The sequence below is a fragment of the Branchiostoma lanceolatum genome, chromosome 3 (assembly GCF_035083965.1).
Source record: "Branchiostoma lanceolatum isolate klBraLanc5 chromosome 3, klBraLanc5.hap2, whole genome shotgun sequence".
NCBI classification, from domain to species: Eukaryota; Metazoa; Chordata; class Leptocardii; order Amphioxiformes; family Branchiostomatidae; genus Branchiostoma; species Branchiostoma lanceolatum.
Genome location: NC_089724.1, coordinates 14,705,199 through 14,722,587, shown reverse-complemented (window position 1 = coordinate 14,722,587; position 17,389 = coordinate 14,705,199). Strand labels below are relative to the sequence as shown.

General features: G+C 44.0%; 1 protein-coding gene across 2 annotated transcripts; it reads right to left on the bottom strand.

Annotated features, from left to right (window-relative positions):
• Nucleotides 1-245: 245 nt before the first annotated feature.
• Nucleotides 246-2,638, bottom strand: LOC136430498 (homeobox protein MSX-1-like). 2 transcript variants are annotated; one of them, XM_066421171.1, is made up of 2 exons: nucleotides 2,096-2,638; nucleotides 246-1,343 (listed from the first exon to the last, which is right to left on the bottom strand). In XM_066421171.1, exons 1-2 carry the CDS (start codon nucleotides 2,496-2,498, stop codon nucleotides 919-921), a joined length of 828 nt encoding a protein of 275 aa, XP_066277268.1. In that variant the 5' UTR covers nucleotides 2,499-2,638; the 3' UTR covers nucleotides 246-918. The 2 variants fall into 2 exon arrangements, with proteins under 2 accessions (XP_066277268.1, XP_066277269.1); XM_066421172.1 differs by having other exon boundaries at nucleotides 246-1,340; nucleotides 2,096-2,616.
• Nucleotides 2,639-17,389: the final 14,751 nt, after the last annotated feature.

Below are 17,389 nucleotides of genomic sequence, written 5' to 3'. Positions count from 1 at the left end.
ATGAAGGATTAGATGTACATTTATATACCGCATTATACTCCTGTTTTACACTGTGGTACATAAACGGAGGAAAGGCTGAGTGACATTTTAGTGGTGGCATGCGATCCAAAGCAAATATTCTGACATCGGCCGAAACAGTATCGGTTGTGCAAGGTCCTTTTCCTATAACGGGACAGAGAGACATATAGAGAACACTAGCTGTGTCGATATGAGAGAACACTACAAGAACGCACATTGCACACCACTTAGAGGAGCGTTTGCACATTTATATAGCTTAAATTCTGTCGACATCTTTTTACAGAGAAATTCAAAAGGGAATTCTTGACGCTTTGTGTCAGAGATCGTTGTCCTTGGATTGATGGGGTCTTTATACGGTGTTGCTTTCACGACACAGCGGGTGTTAGAGGCTTTTTGACGGGTGACCCCTTAGCTGGGAACCCGGGGGCATCCTCGAGCTCGTTTCAGCTGTCGGGCCCCGCAACACTACTATTCTTATAAACGTCCACACATTTCCCAAAAATAAATATAACATTTCATCATAATAGTCTAGTACATATGTTCATATATTCGCGAAAGCTTCTCATTTTTGCTGGTGAGTTTTACGGCAACAATGAAGCTGCTATGTCGTTCGAACAAAAGCATTCAACATAATATACAATTGAAAAATACAGCGCACATTTACAATAATACATAGTATACCTTCCATCCATTCAAAGCACATACTTGCAAGGATGTCGGCGAGTTCTTAGTGCCCATTTTGGGCATATCTTTTCCCATTTATAATAGTTTGCGTGTCCGTCAGCTAGGCTAGAAGCCTCGTTGTCCATTCAAGTTATATGACACAACTTACAAGTATGTATAAACTTTCCACTTACACAGTTCATGTACAATGTTTTTTCTCTCTCTCACTCCCGTCTTTTAGGATGAGTGGATGAAACCAGCGTAGGTGTGTGAGGGATAGTAGGTGTACGGCCCGATCTGACAAGCTTGCACGGGAAGTCCTGGTCTATGGAAGGGCGAGGCGGCCGCGTAAAACGGTGAGGGGAAGGTCATGCCGAGAGCCGGCGGTAGCATGGGCTTGGCGGCCATCTTGAGTTTCTCGAGCTCGGCTTCCTGCAGACGTTTCGCCTTGGCTCGCCGGTTCTGGAACCAAATTTTCACCTGCGTTTCCGTCAGATTTAAAGAGGCGGAGAACTCTGCCCGCTCGGCTATGGAGAGGTACTGCTTCTGACGGAACTTTCTCTCCAGCGCTAACAACTGTTGTGTGGTGAACGGCGTTCTGGGCTTCCTATTTGTCTTGTGTTTCCTAAGGGTGCACTTATTCGGTGTCGGGAGTCTATCTCCTGGAACAAAGCAAAACAAAACTAAAGTAAACAATTCCTGAAACACGTCCTTTAAAATTGGAAGCTGCAAAATACAGGTTCTTACATTGCCACTATCAATATATGTATGTGTTATACACTTCACATGTTTCAGAAAAGAAACCGCATTTTTTGTAACGTTACACTTCCCGCTGTTAAAATTGTCCAGATTTCTAACAGCATTGTTTCATAAACTTCGCCTTTCTACCGCTAATTGTCAGTTGTTTTGTGCGACAAACGCAGGAATGCGTCAGAATACCGCTTATCTCAAATGAAGTACGGAACACTGACTGCGCCACCATACTTTGTACCACTGGTGAAACTTGTTACAAGAAGCCGGCACAACAATGACGTATTATGTTTCCAAGACTTTCGTGCACAATATGTATTATGTGTCCGGAGTAATAACAGACGAGAGGAATTTGGTGGTGAAAAGTTTCCGAACTAAGTTTAAGCGATCACTGCACAGCCAGACACACAGTCAATGTTTTGACGTATCCAACATTTTTGGACGATAATACATATTACACGTTGCGTTGCGTTGCACTTGGGCTTTCTGGTGTTTAGCTCTCTTACAAAGGCAGTGTACGTTTTCTGAAGAAAGTATATTCTACCTAACACAATGATCGACTACACTCGGGCTAGCTAGGTGTTGCATAGGCATTCCGTAAAGTATAAATCAATTGTGCTGGTACCATATGTGCACATGGGCACACCGTAAAAAGGACACTTACTGGGCGGGGGTGAGTAACGTGACGACTGAAGCCACGGGAACCTGGCAGCGGCGAAACCTGACGGGTCATGTCCTTTCTCAGCCGCTGCAGTTTCTGAAGAACACGGTTTGCTAAGGATCCCCTCGACGCTGAAGTCCGACGGGCGGGAGGGAGGAGGCGCCGGGGCGGCTGGCACGGTAGCCGGCGGGGAGGCAGGCGACTGGGGCCCGCCGGGAGATTGGAGAGGTGGTGGCCCGCTGTCGGACTGGTTCTGCTCCGTTTCCTTCGGCTTATCAGCCATCAGGGAGGCGACGCTGAAGGGCAGCTTCTCGGTGCTGGTCGGACTGCTCGCCGAGGAGGGTGCCGAAGTCGTCGGCTTGCTGAAGGCCGAGTTGCTGCTCGTCGGTAGCGTCGATTGAGCCATTACGACAATTACGGCTTCGCGCGCACCCCGTGTTTTGTGTTTGCTGGGGTGAGAAATAGGAGTGTAGTTCTGAACAGAGGGCTACAATTTTGGAGAGCCCAGAAGTAACGCCTTCAAGTTTTACCCGCAAACCTCATGTCAATTCCGCAGCCCAATCATCTGATCATCGCCCGGTGACGTAGTCGACACGAGCCAGCTAATTGGTCGAGGGATGGGGTTGGTCATAAATAATAAATTTGTCTCTGGTAATCTGGCCTCTCGCTGTGGCATTTATTGCGAAGAGTGGGGATAATCTTGTAAACAATCCCGGCGATTGGCCAATCCACAAAACGCAATTATGCGCGACACCAGCGACGGACAGACACCAACTCACTTTTGTGTGACCTCTCGGTTAGTGTGTTCGTCCGTTCGGTAGTGTTCGCCTATATCATAACCATATACTGTAAATGCATTTAAGTTCGCGTGGTTTTTATTTCGCAGTCGGGAGAAAATGGAGTGTTCGCGGTGGGTTTAAGTTCGCGTTTGAAACACATTTCTGCGTTTAAAGTATTATAACACCGGCATAGGAAACGCGTTCTAAGAACATGTAAGACTTTTAAAGCACTAGGCAACTTTCACGTACATTTGTATCTGTACAAACTCATCTCGATCTCTTCATGTTTTTTATCAAAAGACGTCCGTTTGGGGAATGTCTTTCTTTTTTTCCCAGTAGAGTGATCAATTACCCTGTGACCTAGCCAGCACTAATTGTGAGGATAAACAATCTGCCGTGATTTGTCAGATATTTGAATGGGCAGACAAGTTGTGTTGTTTCTAGGCGCCACCAACGGTATGATCAAAGGAACCACAACCACTCCGAATATGTAACAGTTACCCCTAGGAGGAATTCAGCCCCCACCCTATCGCCTCAGGACACCAAACGTTCCGAATAAGAAAGCAGTGCAGAAAAGACCAGGATGTGTTCCTGAATCAATTTCAGACCGGAATTTCTAAAAGCATTATCGTTCAGATGTCGTACGAGTGGTTGTAAGGTTGTCGGGAGTCAATCGTGAGATTTTGTGGTGGGCGACGAGTTTATTCATTATTAGCATGCGGACCAGAAGTGGGCACGACAATTGGAGGGAGTCCATGTAATCATGGTCTGTAAGGATACAGGCATTTCCACATCAATCAGACAAATGACTCCGAAATGAGGCGATAATAGATGGGAGGACATCAATATTTGTCGACTCGCTTTGTCTTTTTGTGTGAACGACACTCAACCGCATCAGCTGAGGAGAGAAAAAAGGTTCATAATAAGGGTTCATTCAGGAGATAAGTGTTTTATTGCGGGCCGTGGGTCAGTTGTAGGGCTTCACACCACACACACAAGCGTCCCATCTGTTACTGCTGTTGTAGCTTCTTCTGGTAGACACGTTCTGGACAAATTTTCACTTCCGCTGACTGACAAATCTCGTCATATGATTTCGTGCGTTTCCTTTCCCCCGTCTTCACGCATGATGTAATATCTTTTTTACCGCGTGTGATCAGTAACCCGTGATATATCCCATTTCACTGCAATTAGCAGAATCTGGTGGACGGTTTTTAATATATGTGTGATGGGGAGGGTGGCAGAAAGGGGACACTGTCACGGTACGGTCCGCACATTTCTCTGTCACGGAACCAGTCTAGCGTCCCGCTGTGAACTTCCGCAAAATTCGCCCCCAAAGAAAGTCGTACAATTTCTCGCTAGATTTACTCCAGACGCCAATCTTGACCGCCTATAAATTTCTACACATGGCGTACACACGCACACACAAAAAGAAAGTTGCGTCTACAAATTTCTTGCTTACATTAATTGAGAAATAATTGCTCTGTAGAATTTATAAGATGTCCTGAATGAATGACAATTGATTGATACACCTAATCTCCAAACTTCAAAAGCGCCGAGAACATTGTGTTGTGAAAATATCGCGCGATCGCCTTTTTAGATTAGCAATCAGAAATAAAAGAATAGAAATCAAATCATTATCGACAACGCTTCTAAACAACGGGGGGCGCGGCGGCTTAGAGCAACACACGTGGTCAATTACACTTGTATTTGTTTGTTTACAATTGGTGCGGATAAAACCACGGGGTATGTATGTGTGTATCAGAGAGAGAGAAGTGGCTTCGGGGTTGTATGTTCACTTCGCCGGCACGGAGAGAATATCACTTGTTGAGCGATGGCTGTGTGACCGACATAAATACAGACCATATGTCACTCGGCGCAGACAGCCAAGCAACCAGAGGATCAAGAAAACCAATTATAGAAAGCCAGCAAAATAATTCCCGACGAATTCTTGAGCTCCACGATAACGGAAAAATCCCCTGCCCTCCTTAGAACCGGGGCAATCAAGAAAGAAGGTACACCGCGGGAAGTAAAGCCTAGAGAGTTACTTCCCGCCAAAAAGTCGTGAGAGAAAAACCTGTATTTGTTTAGCGCGGCGAATCGTCCCACGAGGAGCCGCAATTGGCCGTCTGTCATTCATGTGATCATTGAGAGCAGATGACAAAAATTATGACCTTTTCCTTGCCCCTAAGTCCATCCCCACCCTCCCCCTTCTGCGTCGTGTTAAAACTAGTTCCCTCGGACCGATGAAAGAAGCCAGTAGTACCGCGACACCGACAATTAAATCGGTACATACTTCGGGTCAAGCTCGGAGATAACTCTGACGCTTGCTACGGGATTAATAACATTACTCAGCCAAATATGGTAAGGCCAGAATCAAACGTATACCTGCAATTTGTCACGAAACGACCGCCGGGACTTCTCAAAGACTTCAAGGTTTTTTGTTACCATCGTATGGGCTCACCAAAATGTAATATTATATTTCTATTCCTAAACCCTTGTTTCTTTCAACATGTTAACCGCGCGTTATAGGAAGCCCCAAATATGCTCGGCATCTAATACAGAGTACACGTGTATTCTAGTTGGCAAGGGACCCTTGTTGGACAGGAAAAAGCTAGTTTGATGTAATTGAAAAGAAAACACCACCGCCCAAAATCACCCAACTGTATCCTACGCAGGTTAGAGAAGAACAGTTTCTCTACTGTAGTTTCTTTTATAAAGACTTTTTGCTGGTCGCCAGTTGTAGTAGGGCAGGATGCCTTTTCTTCGAATCACTGAGTCATTACTCAACAATTACTTTGTTTATTATTTCCCAACCCGTAACGCAACCCTGATTCGATTGAAGTCTTTATATCCTTTCTTTTTCTGCTAAACTCTTAACTCCTTGTTTTATCCACCGTTGCAAAGATTGGTTTGGAGAAGACTTTTGTGAATGTATACGTAACTAGCGGGCGTGAAACCCTTCAAAAGAGTTAGTATATCCTAACCCAAATTCGTTTTCATTGGGGTTGAAAATGGAAGGAATGCTGGCATGCACGAAATCACAAAGGGAAGAGACGACACTATAGACAACCGTAGAGGTCGTTCTTTTGTACAAATGGACTGGTTTATACATCTCGTTAGAAAAGCATGGGGCAGCGCCACCAACTGTACACATAGAAAAGGCCAAGTCTCCAAATTGGACAGGATTTATAGCACAAATGGCATTCTGGGCTAGTAGCCCAGTCAAAGGGTAATAGCTTGCGTCTTTCTCCTTTTGATAAGTTTTATTTACAAAAGGAATCTTACCGTCGGTTTGAAAATCTATTTCCCCTTTTACAATCCAACCTAGTGGTCTCCAATGTATCGGAAAGGAACAGCAAAGGCTTATTCTGAGAAATCAAGTCATCGTTGCATTCAGAATGCAGGAATCTATTTCTTCATACAGCTCTGCATGATTTATCGTTGTCCGTCTGCTGTCAAAACTTATCGCCGAACTCTGTGGAAAACATCAGAAAAAGATTGATCATTCACAATTAATGATTTACAACGCAGCCCTATGAGAAGATGTTCTGTCTAGATTTTATCTTTCTTCGCTCTTTTGCTATTCTATTCATGCACTTTCTGGGGGTGATTCCCTTGATTTATCGTGTCTGGCTACAAGATAGATACAAAAGAAAAGAACATGTATATTATACGTAAGGGTAAACTGGAAGAACTCGTTAAAGTGGTTTAACAAAGTGAACGTTTGAGAATTTTTTGGAGGATTTTTTCAGATGGGAAAACAGGTCGCCTGACGACCTTTTGACCGGGTTGCACCGGCTGTACCAGGGTACGGTATGCGGTGGTTTATGAGGTCCATACGGCCGGGTTGGGTCGGGGGTGCCGGGCAGTACGTCCGGGGTGGGTCGGCAAGTCCACCACACGGGAGGGGCAGAACGGATCACCTCCGGATCCACTCAGCTAAACCGAGAAATCACCAAATCGTCGGTGCGAATTGGGAAGATTCGTTCGAGGCGCGTGTCAAATGGATCCTTTTCATTCCCATCCTTTGAAGTTTGCCCTGCTCTTTTTATTTACAGAAAGAGAAACTTTTTCCTCGTTAGGCTTGTTATGTGGTACAGTTATCCAGTGATAATTGCACTAACGACGTTATTAAGAAGGTATTCGTGCAGTGTTCACAGATAGGCGGGGATGGGCAGATGGCGGTCGGCCCAGGCGCCAGGTTTATCGGCCCGACTAAGCCAGCCAGTCTCTACCCTGACCCGGACTGCGCCGCTGTATAGTCTGTCACACTCTGACACTAAAAAGGTTAGCAGGCATCAAAGAACCGAGATTCAGCAAAAGGCGGGGAACTTTTCCTCCCTTTTTCCTCCCTTTTTCCTCGTTTCTGAGTATATACAGCACCGTTCGGAAGGGTGGGGTTGGTGAGAGTGGGTCCAACATCACGGATCGCCCGGAGCGCGCTTGGCTAATCTATTTGGATATACAATTTCATGGATCATAAAAGAAGGAGAGGGAATTAGGGAAACTATGCATTTAATACTTTAATCAAGATCGCGGGGCACCAGCCGCCTTGTATAGTGATACCCCCAGTGTAACGCGAGGATCCCGTGGCCATTAACATCAATTAAAACACAATTACTCAACTTTGCAATTAATTTTAGCCTGGGCTGGACCGGAGGACGCGAAACACATGATCACCGCTGGGTTTCCTAGTGGGTTCTGGGTGTTGTTGATTATTGGGATGCCTGTAGCCGACGATTCTAATTCAACTGGCGACGGAGATATCAGGCGAGGCCGGCTGTATTCGGGGCATGTGCGTTACGGTTGGAGCTCGGCGGGGGACAACAGATGTGGCTGTCAAGTCGTCTTATCTGCTGTGGACTCTGCAGAACATGTCCATTAAAAGCGCGTACAGTGAAATACCTCGCATCTAAACGACAGGAGAGCCGGGGTGTTCGCAGTAGGCCGCCCGTAGATCGGGTTTCGGAAAGTACCGTCGTCGGGAAGAGAGGTTTTAGCGCGGGGCGAGGGTTGGAGTAACGGGGTAACATTACCGGACATCGCGTCCACCTGTTGCGAGCTGTGAGATAGTTTAACGCTTCAAAAGAAAAGCTGTCATCGGCTTTACGAGCGGCAATTTACAACGCATCACGCATTATCGTGTCACGAAACTTCCACTCCCTAACTTGTGCAAACACCCACACGCAAAACGCTTTAACGGAAAGGATTAGAGGTACTTCCGACTTCGTTCACAGCTTCAAAGTTGGTGCTTTGCACGCGACGTTGGTAGATCATGCGAAGTTTTTTAGTTTAGCCCTTGGCGCGGCTATACTGTGTAAGTTGTTCGTATGGAGAATTGCACATAGCTGGCTGATGTGTCGGCATCGCTGAAATTTCCTGGCAGAACGATCGAGTCTGACCCAAACTCTCAGTTTCAAAGCCGGCGCCGTGACCCCACTGCCAGAAAATTTGTCCCGAACAAAGCACCCGGCTCGGAGGAATGAATATTTCGCAGATTTGTGGTATTAGGCTTACAAAATTTCTGATGCAAAAATAACACACTTGGTGAAATACAGGCGGTTCGGTTTTCGTACCCCAGGGGCCCGTATGTTTGGGGAGTACATCCAAATGGTCAGCAAATGGCATATGTTGGCAAAGCCTTTCAGTTTTTTTCAGCCGTAAAAAGGGGGGGGGGGTGAAACGCCCGCCGTGGAAATTACACTGACGTCCGTCGGACCCCCGTAAGCGCCATTTTCTTTCCTCTTGTAGATTAAGTTGTCTCGGGTCTCATATCACCCTCTTGTTGTATCTGATAGTTACGGATTGCGGCGTCCATAATTACCCAGACAGGATGTTATGGTTAAAGGGATAAAACCGCGGGGTCCTACGCCACCTCATTTTCTTCAATTTCAGCCCAGGATGGAACACCGTAGTTACGCCGCGGCTCCAAGCGTAAATGTCGCGCCGTTTTATCCACGGGACTCGCCGTTTCCGTCATTCACGCTCGGTTTTTCGGAGAGGTCGACAGATGGTCGACCGAAATAGTCCCCGTAAACTTAGTGGAAGGGCCGTTTTCTGGAAATGTGTAGAACTTTTCAAAAGCCCATTTAAGCGGGCTACAAACTTTTGAGGGTGTTTGTGGTTGGGACGTTGTCGGCCGTTGTCAATACACAGTCATACAGTATTGACAGTAATATGGACAGGAGTGCTAGCAGCCACACAGATTATAATACACATAACACTGGCACAGTTGAAAACATATCGGCTTACATATTGTCAGGGGATCAAACAAGATCAAAAAGTTTTATCCGTGTTCACACAAACAGATTAGAGCCTAACATGAAAGTCCATCTATGTTGAGGACATGTGGGTATGATAAATTAGAATGCACTACGTACACAAGAAATTATTTGAAAAACCATTAAGGATTATTCAAGGATTATTCCATCTCTCTTACACTCCTTTTCACCAGAGGCTGCGACCGCTGAGGCTGAGCCGTCAAACATCTGACAGAACGCTCAACGTACGTCATAGATAAAGAACGAATCTTTTTAAGCTTTCTGTGTTCTATTGTCTTTTATTACATCATATTCTAAATCGTACATGATATTCCAATTACAAACCAAGGATCACACAAATCCGATTTCGGTCTCTGAGTGATCGCCGTCAGGTGGAAACGGGCCTTAGAATTGGCCCTGAAATTTAGTTTCATAAGCGATGTAGAAGTGAACTTGCAGTGACAATTGAAAAGGGCCCCCAATCTCATATCGTACCAATACCAATATAATCTGACTACACAATGATAGATAGAATTCGAAAATGAACTTATGTACTACTTTGTTGTTCCTCTTCTTTATTTGTTTGACACGCTCAGTCCAGCACAATCTACCGAGACCTTTTGACGTATTGTGTCATCGGATGATAATCATTTTTCCATGTGGTACTTTCCCATGTTATGATGTGTAATTTGTGTTCTTATCAAAATTGACATCTTTATCTATGTTGCATTGCGGGATCTGTGGTGATGGCGTAAATGGATCTCTATAATTTTTCTATATTTTTACTTTATATCTAAACATTTTTATTTAGTGACGTTTCTTTCTTTTCTTTTTGTTTGTATCGCCATATTTCTTTATTTTTCTGCTTCTTTTTTTTAACATTTCAGCTTCAAAACGTCAGCTGCTAGGTATTACTAAAAACTGCACAGGCGCTAGGCTAGGCTCTTGATTCGACGTGATGCATGCGCAGATGCTCTATTTCTTTTCTTTTTTTCACTTCCAGTTAAAAGATGTATGCGTTGCACTAATTCTGCTCAAAACCAGTTCATCATTTTACATTATCATTTGATGATGAAAACACTTTTATTCATTTTAAACAACCGTCTAAAAGTAAAATGTTGAAAGTTTGAAAGTAAACCAGTCCGTGACCATTGATGGATCGAGCACATAGTGACTCCTGCGCCTTGTTTGATATTTGGTAGATCGGACCGTAACGTTGTTTCTGTGTGTAAGTGTAATTAATCCCCCCTCCCCCTTCCCTATAACGTTTAAACCCACTCCAGCCTGCCCTATATATGTCATCGCTACATGTCAATTATCCGTCCCACGGTAGCTACTTCCTCTAGAGACCTGCTGCACAAATGCTACAAATTACACTAATTTGGCTTTCACTTTTCTCTCATAAGCCGGAGAAAGTTCAGCCGCTCATCAATTGGTTACAACAATTTCGCTCCCTATTGTGTGATGCCGGCGGTGTCGCCGTATCAGTGGCTGTCATATGTGCACCGTGTCCCCCTACCTGCTCCACGCCTCTTACAATATTCATGCCGCGGCTTTTACCACACCTTTTACCTCCCAACCCGGTAGAGAGGGCGCGAGCGGGACTTTAGGGGATATCCAGTTTTTGTTCGGAGCGATTTTTATTTGTCGCTTCGGAGAGCAGTAATAGCAAGTCGTGATCGCCATAATAGCTAAATTATAGGCCTTTAGAGGATTTAACAAGCGCGAGGCTGTCTTGGAGAGAAATATGCGAGAGACTTTTCTGAATCGCGGGGCTAAAGCCTGTCCTTGCATGATTGGATACAGGGACTAGGAGCTGCTTCCAGCGTGTTGGTGAGCAATTAGACAAAACTTCAAAAAAAGGAACGCGCGTATTCTAACACCGTTCCATGTAACAACATTTGAAACACTCTCATGATTTGAGAAAAAAGTTGGCCGGGGGGAAAAAGTTTTTTCGTTATATCTTGCCTTCTAATAAATCACATGTTCAGTTGGGACAGCTGTAAATGGTCCGGAGTGTGTGTAAACTGTATTGTATGTGCTGGCGTCTCTATAGATGGCTGCGTTTTTCATTTCCCCCTGAATGCGACGGGCGGAAAACGCGCGATGGTTATCTTTACGTGTGGCAATATTGGCAGGCACCATCGCACGAGATAAGCGACCGTTTGGCCAACTAAAGAACGTTATGATGTGGCGATGGAGCCGGCAGAATCTGGATAACTGCGCCGCAAAATGTGAAAGAAACCCACCCAAAATCCACCCCTAATACCCCATAAGAACCTATATCACTTCCCCGGTAGGAATTACTAGCATTTCACTCACTTGCCTTTCAGAGAGAAAAAAAATGTAATTGCTTTGGTTGCGCACACGACACATGCGGCTTTCTCTTTCTGAAAGAGAGGGAGAGAGAAGGTCCTTGGTGATCACTAGTTGCCTGGAGGTAAAAAAGCGGTCTTTAGAATCGCCTTGTTAGAAGCATTTACTGTGGAATTCTGATGTATATCCTTTTCCTTCGCGCTGTAACCCGCAAGAGACTTTCTCCCCCCAATACAAGTCAGGTTATTTTACACTTAGAATGTAGCGCCTCAGAGCCCATGGGGTTACTGTTCAAAATGTCAACCTAACTCTTTTCTACTCGATTGGAATTATTATACCGAGTTTAAACGCTAGCGGGGTCGGTTTGGGTGACCTCATAGCACCCCGGTCGAGCGGGTTCTTTAAAAGTCTCTTTGTAAAGAGAGGACGTTTTGAACACCCCCGAAACAAATTACCCGCGCTTAATGACTGCGTTGATGGACTAACCTATCTCTTAATTATCGTCCACTTCAGGGAGTGGGGAGATCTCTGCGCGGCGCAGATCCGACGGTCCACGGAGGATGGGCATGGGAGAGAGAGATAATGCCAAAATTGGCACTTACGCAGAGGAAGACGTAGTTATAGTGGCAACTTTTGAGCTTCGATTGACCGCATAATTATGACTGTGAAAGAGGTGATTTAGCGTGGCCCCAGGCGCGATCCTAATAGTCGCCGAGGTTTGTCAAGCAGAGATAATATTCAGATTGTTCACGCTCCAACCTATAATTTCTCCGTGGCCCTGGAAAGTCGGGATTGTTAACTGTTTGGCTCCCGAAGAGCACCCGACAATTACGCCGTGCGTATTGACTGGGAGTTTTTTGTTGCTTGGGACGGAGACAGATGGTGCAATCATGGTGTACGAAAGGAGTCCCTTCAGCAATAACGCGATAAGGAAACTTAATTTTCGCCGTTTGCGTCGCCCCATTCGTCACATTAGAAGGGGTTGCGATACCGGCTTGTACTCCGGAATATGAAGGAAGTGATAAAGAGAGCCCGAGAGTTGGGCCGCTCTGTGATTTCTTCTGCGGTTTGCTTATTCAGGATCGAAGATTATAGGCTCCCCCTGTGGCGGCGATAAAGGGGGAAAGAGAGCGTGAGTAATACCTGATGACATTCATACGCCAACAATTCGCGAACAAATTAGGGATTCGGAGTTACTTATGAGAGCAGCTACGAAGTCATACCGCGTATGAGCGAAGAATATCAATAGCACGCCGCGCGCACACAGCGCCAGCGCTGCCATACGAAGTGCGTACGTAACATCGCCTATAATTGAAGACGATATAAAGTTTTGCGCGGTCGTATACAGCAGTCAGAAAGTGTTTTGTTTGACGCGGCGTGGTCGAGCTGGAAGGTAGATGATGGAAGTCTTCTCGGAGAGGACTTGACACCACAGAAATTGGTCCGAGTCGACCGGCGATAAGAGAGGAGCCACGGGAAATGGCTGGAGGTGAACACCCCCCATTCCGATACCATTCAAGCCCGGGCGAGTCTTCATAATGCAGTAGGGTCGGGGTGCCATGGAGTCTTTACTGACGCGCAAAATAGGGTTACGGTGTCTTTTTTTTCTTTAAAGGACGGCGACTTTTCACAAAATCTCAAAATGGCCCGCGCAGACGGTTAGAATAAAGACATCAACAGGAAATCGGGATTGCACGGACCACATGTCTTAGTAGTGAGGCTTCATTTCTTGGTCCATTTCTTCCATACAGTCCACAATGGCCTGTCAAATAGCGAAAACTTGAGGAACACTTACTATGATGGCTCATTTAGTTACGCCACAGAAAAATGGAGAGACTTATGTTATTCTTTAGAGAGTTTTATAAATCTATAACTTGGGTTTCGGACATGATATTAACCATTTTACAAACGTTATTTACATAATTTGGCATCATTACGATCCAAAATTCGTGAAAGTTAGAAAAGAAGAGTCTGGATGTTTGTTTTTTACCACGAGTGCAGTGGAAAATGACAATACGGTTAAAATGAGTTACGCAGAAAATATCATTAATATTAATATACATAAGTTGATAATACTGTAACACGTATGCTGATCTTCACGCAGATGTTGGGTGAACAGAGGGTCTTCCATCCGTCCCAAACATTCCTGGGTGGTCAAGATACAAGTAACTGTGCCTCAGCCAATTAGCAAAGGTTTTACATCAAATATAGCTTCTAAATGGTTTAATAGATGCAACTACTGCTGTGTCATCATAATGGTGGAATTTCAAATTCCGTCCATTTATTTGGTCGATAATTTGTTGTCGCTGCTGTATGTATATAAAAGGGACAGTGGTTAGGTCACAGTTGTCCATTGTACTGTAAAGAGCGTTTACAGGTAATTATCTCCATGAAAAAAATGGAGATATTGTTTTTGGTGTGTTTGTGTGTGTGTGTGTGTGTGTGTGTGTGTGTTTGTGTTTGTGTTTCCGGACTATTGAGTCAGCATAACTTAAGAACCTCTGGATGGATTACGATGATATTTTGTAGGTGTTGTGAAGCCGAAATTCAAGGTCGATTTTGGGCCCCCTGGTATGTGACCTTGGTACTGCAGCAGAACTTCCGTTTTTGTATCTTTTGACCTGGACGTGCTGTGGTCTTGATTTTTGGGTGGCAGATAGCTTGTGATGTAATAAAAAAGTGGTGTAGGTTTGGGCCCCCTAGCAGCTTGCTCTGGAACTGCAGTGGCGTTATTGTGAAAAAATTCTAAGGAGAATAACTGAACAAAGGGACGACGGGTTTCCATGATATTTAGTATGCAGGTAGCATAGACATAGATGTACACAGTGATGGGCAAAGTATGCTAATCAACACTTAATTTGCATAATAATGAGGAAAATCTATATTTGCAGTGTTTTCCATTATAAGACTCAAATACATGTAACATATGTGGTTAAAGGGAAGTGGAGCATCAGCAGATACCAATTATGCAAATGAATTCCTAATTTGCATAATTAATGCAAAAGTGCCATAATTCATCCAAGTGGAAAATGATAGGACTGACAATATTGCATCATGTCTAAGTTAGCTACAGGTGTTTATGACCAAGCATATATTATGTAAATGTGTAAGTCATTTGCATGAACAGAATAGTTCATGGAGATATGAGGTCGCGGAACTCTTGTTTGTATTGTATCTGAATACATGCATAGATGTGGAGTTTTGATACATGAATGTCAACCTCTCGCGAGATTGTGCGTTATTCAGCGCGGGTTGACGCCTCCGCAAATGTTCCGGATGTCTTTGAGTTGTCTTATTACCAAAGTGCCACAGAGAAGTGTTTGCAAAGTAAGAAGAACATTTCTTTTCCATGTAGTTTTACAGATTATTTCTGTTTGTATATCGCTCCTTCAGCTGTGTAAAATATGGCAATATGAACATAAGGAAACTGAGATCTTGACAATTAACATAAGACCAAATCTATTATCCAAAGCACCTTAAACAAAATACAGTTCTTTTCCCAATCACACGATTATCAAAATCATGGAAAAATAATCTAATACCTCCCAATGACGATATAGTCTTGGACTCTTCATATATATTCCGTCTAAGACTAGATTTGTTTCAACTCCATCGTGAAAGAAAAACTGTTAATGTTATCATTAATATAATAAGGATCCGCGTGTGTTGTCCTTCAACTGTTCAGCATTGTTATGGAGATTCTGCTTCTGCAAGTAGCGAGAAACTACTCTACATACGTTTCGAAAATATTCTTGATCCGGAAACATTGCAAGTTGAACCCCAATCAGTGATAATTTGACTAACCTTTCCAGACTCATGAATATGAGTCACGATTTAATTCGACCAAAAAAAGCTCTAGTGCTAAGTTGTCAAATCCAAACACTAATCTAGATCAAAACAGGAATGCACAGTCCTTCTTTTCTAATGCCACGCCGATTTAGTACACGAGGTTCCCTTATCAATGTGTGTCCTCTCTCAATCTCTGTAATGTTTGTCCACTCTACATCCACTCACCGCCTTGTTGTGACAGTTCGAACAATGCCCCCTATCACACAGAACACGTACCAATACAAATGTTTTGTAAACATAGCAACCGATTCCGTATTGTGGGCGAGGCGTCGTCTCGATAAATGGCTTTTTGAGGGTTCTTTTCCTGATTTTGGAATTCGTGTTGACGTCAGAGTACAAATATTTTTGTAGAGAGGACAAGAGATGTGGTGCGTTGACGGGTGGATGCATTGTCCTGTAGGCCGCTGGGCTTACTTTGTAAGGATTTGTAGGATTATAAAGGATTATCCCACAAAGATATCGATGTGTATGTTTAATACTGCGTAGCCTTTTAACATTGAGGGGAAGAGGGGCTAACAGATTTAAGATGAAATAAAACGTATTATTGACGAGATTTGCAGACCACATACGTGTATTTATACTTGGCACTTTTCACTGATACGGTCATTTCTATTGCACGCTTCGGTCATTCTAGGTTTGCTATTCTACATATCATGTGCCTACACATCGATGAATATAGTTTACCATTATGCTTTTTTATGTCAAATTATTTTTTTTTCTTTTTGTATTTAAACTGTGACTATATCATTCTGCCCCCCCCCCCCACACACACACACAATCTCATCGAAGCTGGGCAACCAACTTCCTTCTCTCTTGACTGAAAAGTTTGCGTAAGTCCGGAAGACCAATTGAATGGAGCACCTGTAAAACTACAACCACCACTACTAGTGTACACTGATCCTCGCTCTGTGTATGTTTGGTCAAATTTGTTGCCAACGGAGATGGAGGGAAAACATCGGGGTGTTATCTTGGCGAGGCCACGCCAGGCTAGGCGACACCGGAGGGTGTGTTGTCGGGCAGGTAATAGCTCGTGATCACACAGCTGACGTCGTGCACGCCGCACTACAGTACACAGGTAAGTGCTCAGCATCATCCCTCAGATTTTTATATTTGAAGGCAAAGTTATAAGGCTACGCGCATATTTTGTTGTGAAGGTGTGAGAGAAAGAGGGAGGGAGAGATAGCTAGAGAGAACATGCGTGATGTGATACATACGTCATATGAAAACTGCATTTAATGTGCATGAGCAAAGTGCAAAAAGCGACGTCCTGTATGCATAGATCATCATTTAGCACCATCGGACTGAGTTGCAAGAAATATTCCAACCTATGTTGGGAATATGGAATTCAAAATCATACCTTTTCACTGCTGGCACTATCAGAAACGGGCTACTTAGTATTATTTGCATATTTCATCTAGTGATTTCAAGTTCTAAAATACATGTAATGTGTTTTTATACACTTACTGTAGTTTGACAATTCATCACGATATTACAACACTATTAAAATTATTTTGCAAAAGACCTGTTTATGACAGATCCACGGCGAGGTAGTACATCCTCACTATGTCGTCTTGTATTAGGTATCAGGAGTTGAAAAACTTGATGTAAAAACCTTACGCTCTATTCCAAAGAGTTAGGTCTACAGTGACACACGTGTCTATATCAGTACAAGGGTCCAAGGGTAGCGGTACATTTGTCACAATTAACCTGATTATTATGTTCCCTATAATGGTAATGGTATGAGTGCATGCCTTGGTTTCATTTACCCTCGTTGTCATCAGAAGCCCAACGAATTCGTCATTATTGGGTAATCAGTGCGGTGGAGTACGTGCGTGCGGTCACACACTCTAGTACATTGCAAAAACCGTTGCACCCCTGTACTGTATAAGATCTGCGACATACAAAAGGGAGCTAATAAAAATTTCGGCATCTGTTATCTTGCAATGTGTCGTAAATTTTCTCTGACAGATTTTATGGTGGTATTGGCAATTTTTGTTTAATCGGAACACTACCGAAGTTTAGTACGGTAGCTGGGAGTGGATGATAGGTCGAACAAGAGTGGGGGGGGGGGGGATTAACTGTTAAACTATAAC

Excerpts from the sequence above, each read along its gene's own strand:
- LOC136430498 (XM_066421171.1), bottom strand. The coding sequence starts at position 2,498 with ATGGCTCAATCGACGCTACCGACGAGCAGCAACTCGGCCTTCAGCAAG. Across the intron at positions 1,344-2,095 it reads ACGTTACTCACCCCCGCCCA|GAGATAGACTCCCGACACCG; the intron begins GTAAGTGTCCTT and ends GCTTTGTTCCAG.